Raw genomic sequence first — 6,272 nt, 5'->3', positions numbered from 1 at the left:
AACTATGGTTTCCGTTTGTGTCAGTCAGGGTCCCGTTCCGACGGAAACCTCAGACGAAACGGGACCCTGGCGCAGATGTGAATGAAGCCTAACCTAATAAAGTAAACTCTGCCTGATTTTACATTTAAAGGGAATGTGTTGCGAGTTTTTTTTTTTTTAATTGAACAGTTAGTGTAAAAATGATTAAACATTGTTCTAATTTTTTACTTTTTTTCACTAGTCAGGAAATATTATAAATTAGATTCTAATTTATAACACTTCCCAGTGCTGGTTAAGAATTTGTACTCGGCACACCTTGCTTGTGTTACAAAAATATATTTTTATTTTTATTATGGATGCCAGAGGCTGTATGTGCTGTTACAAAAATATATTTTTATTTTTATTATGGATGCCAGAGGCTGTATGTGCTGTTACAAAAATATATTTTTATTTTTATTATGGATGCCAGAGGCTGTATGTGCTATTTTTATTTTTATTATGGATGCCAGAGGCTGTATGTGCCATTTTTATTTTTATTATGGATGCCAGAGGCACATACAGCCTCTGGCATCCATAATAAAAATAAAAATATATTTTTGTAACAGCACATACAGCCTCTGGCATCCATAATAAAAATAAAAATATATTTTTGTAACACAAGCAAGGTGTGCCGAGTACAAATTCTTAACCTATACCCGGGTTGGGACCCTACCTCGAGCACCCAAAGAAACCAGTGCCATCTGAACACAACCATACTTCCCAGTGCTGGTCACTAGATGGAGCAATTCCCAAAATTGCAGCATTGCATGTGGTAAAGCAACCACATTGCTTTATGCTGCAAAATTTGGGAAAACTCACTCGCTCTAGTGAGCTCTCAGAATCCCCCCCTCCTTTATCCTGGCTAGTGCCAGGAGAAACGAGGGGATTGAACGGTCAAACCTCCTACACTGTGTGTCGCCATTTTTTGAGCTAACACACAGTGTAGTAGGTTAACATACACTAGTAAACACACAGTAAAACACGAACATACATAGAAATAACTTACCTGCTCCAGTCGCCGCCGCTCCCTCCGGTTCGTCCACTCCGTCTGCTACCGACGCTCCAAGTGCACAAGTCCGGAAGCTGCGACCGGAAGTAGTAATCTTACTGTCCGGCCGCGACTTCCGGTTTACAGGAAAATGGCGCCGGACGGCGCACAGTTCAACTTGGACTGTGTGGGAGCGGCGCATGCGCCGTTCCCACACAGACGGCGTACAGCATAGTGAATGGAATGGGCCCCGTTCGCATTCACTATGGGACTGTAGCTGCCATATTCCATGTCTGTATGTGTCGTTAATCGACACATAGAGAAATGGAAAAAAAAATGGCAGCCCCATAGGGAAGAAAAAGTAAAAAAATAAAGAAAAGTAAAACACAAACACACAAATAAATATAAAAGTTTTTAATAAAACACTAAAATCAAACTGATGTAAAAAAAATTTTTTCGTGACACTCTTCCTTTAAGGTGGTATACCGGATTTCATTTACAGTTTATTGGTTATTGATCCAAAGATATGGTATTATAGCATTTCTCTTACACTATGATGGGGAATTGGCAACTACATGGGTTCTCTTTGGACATTCCTCTATGCAGCCATTTCTTTGTTATTTCTGTTTTTGGGAAGGCACCTCCAGATATACCCCCTGCCCTGCTCAAGAATTGTGGACCTGACTACCTAGACTTTTGAATGAAAACTTTTCGTAGTTACATAGTGATACATCCTTCTGTACAGATTTATGATCCAAGCAGATTCATCATTCAGGAGTTTGATAATGACCCCTATGGAAGTTGTAATGGTGACCCAGCTTTCTCAGAAATAGATAACCTGCCAAAAATTATATAACAGGTGTTTTAATTGTTTTATTTTAGGGTGATATCCTTTAATAGGTCAAGCTACAAAGTTAAAAACATTTCACTAGTCTAAATTTTGTTTACAGTGTTCATTTGTAAATTTGTCTGAAAAAAACAGTTGCTCAGTGCCTTGCAATCTTAGGCCTCGTTTACACGAGCGTATTATACGCGCGTGCGACGCGCGTGCTTTTCACGCGTGTCGTACGCACCTATAATAGTCTATGGGGCTGTTTAGACGATGCGTGTATTTTGCGCTGCGTGAGTGCGTTGCGTAAAACTCACGACATGTTCTATAATCTTGCGTTTTTCACGCAACACGCACCCATTGACTTCAATGGGTGCGTGAAAACAACGCATGCCACACGGACGGTCCTGCGTTGCATGCGCGAAAAACACGCAAGAGCTGTTATGTCCATTCTAATTAGTCTATAAAGCTACACAAAGCTTCTCCAAACCAGGAAGTGCCTGCCTTTCAAGTGCGAGGGGGCAAGACTAGCCAGTGCCAGGAGAGTTGTCTGGGGATATTTTGGAGTATTTCACAGCCACATACTACAGCCATGCCGCGCGGGATGGATGTGGAGCGCCTCATTCTTTTTATCCAGGAGCATCCAGCAATATGGGATAACAGATGTGAGGAGTATCACAACAGGACGGTGAAGGAGGACGCATGGGAGTTGGTGGCCAAAAACCTCTTTGGGCAAGAGTGGGAGACAGGCCGAACCCGTGACCGCACTCGGTTGGGTGAGTACCTTGCATTTTCTGTCAATGGCTGTCATGCCTATAGAAAACCTGGGCCCTGTATGTGTATTGCGCACATGAGCACGAGAAACTTTGGTGGAGCAGGTGCTTCGCACGTCCCACCGCATTGCCATTGCAGGGCCCTTCATTTTGTAGTGAGAGGTGATAGTTCTGATGGCGTGTTTTGTTTTTGTTACATACACCAGTCCAAGATATCAAGACACGGTGGCGGAGCTGCCGTGATCAATTCAGGCGAGAGATGGGGCATCTCGCAAACGGCCCTACATGTATACGAAACAGCTGATGTTCCTGAAGGACATCATGGATATGCGCACGTAAGCATTTATGTCGTTGCATGAGTGTACTGTGTGTTTGTCCAGGTCCTGTCTGTCAACGTGTTGTTGTGGGCATTGTTAGATTTTGTACTCATAATTTTTTGCCTCCTTGTAGAACCACCGACAATTTGGAGGATACAGCAGAGGAGACTGACGTGGGGGAGTCTGTGGCCGAAGCCCCTGCTCCCAATATCCTGCCACCCAGCCCCGAGCCGACACCCCAGGAGCCCGCACCAGGCCAGTCAGAACGGCCGGTTGGCTCTCCAGCCCAGGAGCGGCCCGTGCGAGCCCGCAGTCGGCGTCTTCGTGCCCCACAGCCCTCCACATCTGCCCAGGTGGATACGCGGGTACTCGAGTATTTGAGGCGAGCCGCAGAGGAGGATGGCAATGATGCCTTTGGCCGCAGCATTGTGCCCCTCCTACGCCTGGTGCCGATGGACCTTATGGGCCGTCTGCAGGCGTCGATCGTCACATTGATCGACGCTTGCAGACCGCCACACAATCCCCATCCGTGTTTCACGGCAATCGAGCAGTGGCGAAATACTTACATGCCGCCACCCACGGCCCAGGTGCCTGGCCAATTTCACCCTGTTCCCCATATGGCCCGTCCGCATCCATACATGCGCCCTATGGCTCCCCACTTTGCGGGGCCCACATTCCAGCCACCACATCAGCACCACTATGCTGGCCAGGAACAACCTACCCAGCTCCAGGTCCAGCATAGTGGTGCTGAAATGCAGGCATATGCCTCCCCAGCCCAACTATACCAACACCTCTGAGTGTGTTGGTGCCAATATTTCTGGACGGCACTGTTGTGTGTGGTGCAGGCCTGGCCACGTATATTGTGTGATCCTGTTTTTCGTTTGGATTTCGTTACACCATGTTGGTGTGTTATTTTTTTTGCCAAAAATTTGGGATTGGTCCGAATCCCTTAATAAAAAAAAAAAAGTTCATGGTTTTGTTTCGTTTTATTATTCTTTTCGACCACCCAACAGAAGGTTTGGCACACATTTCCTTAGCCTACACTCTCACACACTTCTGGCCTTTTGGACCAATGCATGGACATGTGATATGAGGTTTTAGTTAATCTCTCGTGGTTTGACATGGCTTGTAAGGGATTCCAAAGTTTAGGTCCTGCCATGGGCCCTGAAGCAAAATAAGTACACTTGCAATTGGAGTTCCCTAACTGCAGTCCGCACAACAGGATATATGGGCAAAGTAAGTCGCCAACTGTGTAAAGTCCTGCTCAAACCCCGAGAGATATAAGCTCGCAACCCGCGTCAAGGGTCCTCATGTTTTGCGAGTCCCTACCCCAACCCCAACACACAAAAGAAACAAAACAAAAAATGCCCACATCTCAGGTCGGTAGTGAAGCGTGAAAAGAACATTCACCCCTTCACAGGTCATCAGCCCCCCACGGTGCTGGTCCAGATGGGCACTCAAAATATGCCGCCAAAGTATCACGAACTCGAAGGCCGGAGGAGACAGATCGCCCTAGAGGAATCACCGGGACATTGTCAGTGGTGTCTGCGTGTGTTATGATATAGTCAGCATCAAAGTTTGCATCATTAATGCGGCAGAAGTTATGCAGAACTACACCCGCTTGGATAACACGTGTGACATTATGCATGGACAATTGCATTGTTGACAGAAAGACACGCCACCTGTTCGACATAATGCCAAAGGCACATTCGACACATCGCCGAGCTCTGCCCAGGCGGAGATTGAACATGCGCCTACGGTCATCCAAGCCCCTTCTTGGAAAGGGACGCATGACTTGCCTTGTGAGTGCGAACCCCTCATCTGCCACGATTACATACGGGATTGGGGGCCCGCTGGAGCCTGGGAGGATGGAGGGTTCCGGCAACCCCAGTCGCCTATTCACGAGTCGCTTCCCCATTCTTGATGTACGGAATATGCGGGCATCTGCCGAGCTTCCATACGAGCCAATGTCAACAATAGTGAAACAATAATTAGTGTCCGCCAAGGCTAACAATACCATGGAAAAATACTGCTTGTAGTTATAGTATTGCGAGCCACTGCGTGGGGGCTTTCTCACACGAATGTGTTTGCCGTCAAGGGCACCAATGCAATTTGGAAATTCAGTAGCTCTAAGAAATCCCTCTGATATACTTAGCCACTGTTCTGTCGTGGGCTGAGGCATGACCGTGCTCTTTAAACTCTGCCACAACACGACACAGGTGGATGTGACAATGAACGAAATGGTGGTCACTCCCAAAAGAAATTCAAAATGCAACGAATGATAACTATTGCCTGTGGCCAGAAATCTAGAAAATAAAGAGAAAGAAAAAGAAAGGAAGAACACATGTTAGTGGGGGGCTGGTAAAGCAGACAGCGGCATGGACTAAGTTATAGCAGCTTCATACATACCTCAAGGTCACAAGCAGACGTTCCTCGGGCGAAATGCAGCGTCTCATGTTCGTATTCTGGAAGGTGAGACCAGAGCGAGTTTGCTCAAGCAGAAGGTCAAATGTGGCCACAGACATGCGGCAGAAGGCTCGAAATTTGTCGGGATGCCGGCGTAAGTCCTCAAACAGGGTATGGAAATGCCCTTTTATTGTACGTTGGGCCACAAGTGGGTGAACCCAAATGCGACTTCTTCCAGGCGTGTGGTGCTGCAGCATGTGTCGGCGCTGGCCAAACCGACGTGAGATCATCCAGAGAAGAAGCACACGCGCCAGTGCTGGCGAAGCCATAATAGTTGGGTGTCAAAGCGATTCCAATTTGAAGGGAAAAACAAACACTGTGGTTTCTGCAGAGGCGGAATTAACCTTGCAAATAGATTTCTACCAGCAAGCAGGGGTTGGGCCAGCTGGCCTATTTGTAGGCGGCCGTCCCACTAATCCCCTCTGCGTTTTTTACGCGCGATGCAAACACTTGTCGTGCGCGCGTTTAAAACGCAACAAGGCTGCGTATACGCAGTGCATACGCCATACAAACGCGCGCAAAACGCAGCGTTTTTTGCGCGCGCAAAACGCACACGCTCGTGTAAATGAGGCCTTACTCTTATAATTTTTCTGGTTAGCAAATATTTATAACTTGAAATTGTTTATCCCCATCTTCTAAAGATTATAGATACACCAACTAGATGTAATGCTATTAAAATATAGTTAGTATTTTCTATGATCATGCTCAATGCACAGATCTGGGAAAATGTAGGTTACAGTGACCATAATATTTCAACAAGTCAGAGAATTCAGTGGATGCACATACAAAAATATAGATACTAAACTAAAAAATTATTATTTTCAAATATTTGGAAACAAAAATTCTAGGAAGAAAAGTAAAGCAATATGATTTCGTAGGAA

General features: G+C 46.1%; 1 protein-coding gene across 1 annotated transcript; it reads left to right on the top strand.

The window, feature by feature from the left end:
* The first annotated feature begins 2,874 nt into the window (after positions 1–2,874).
* Positions 2,875–3,814, top strand: LOC142761009 (uncharacterized). The gene is made up of 2 exons (XM_075864186.1): positions 2,875–2,943; positions 3,059–3,814. Exons 1-2 carry the CDS (start codon positions 2,894–2,896, stop codon positions 3,720–3,722), a joined length of 714 nt encoding a protein of 237 aa, XP_075720301.1. The 5' UTR covers positions 2,875–2,893; the 3' UTR covers positions 3,723–3,814.
* The last annotated feature ends 2,458 nt before the right edge of the window (positions 3,815–6,272 follow it).

The sequence above is a fragment of the Rhinoderma darwinii genome, chromosome 4 (genome assembly GCF_050947455.1).
Source record: "Rhinoderma darwinii isolate aRhiDar2 chromosome 4, aRhiDar2.hap1, whole genome shotgun sequence".
Taxonomy (NCBI): domain Eukaryota; kingdom Metazoa; phylum Chordata; class Amphibia; order Anura; family Rhinodermatidae; genus Rhinoderma; species Rhinoderma darwinii.
The sequence above is the reverse complement of the archived record's forward strand: the minus strand, read 5'-3'. Positions and strand labels throughout refer to the sequence as shown.

Bases quoted from the DNA above. Each gene is read 5' to 3' on its own strand.
- LOC142761009 (XM_075864186.1), top strand. From the start codon at position 2,894: ATGTATACGAAACAGCTGATGTTCCTGAAGGACATCATGGATATGCGC. The intron at 2,944-3,058 runs GTAAGCATTTAT...GCCTCCTTGTAG, and splicing joins GACATCATGGATATGCGCAC to AACCACCGACAATTTGGAGG.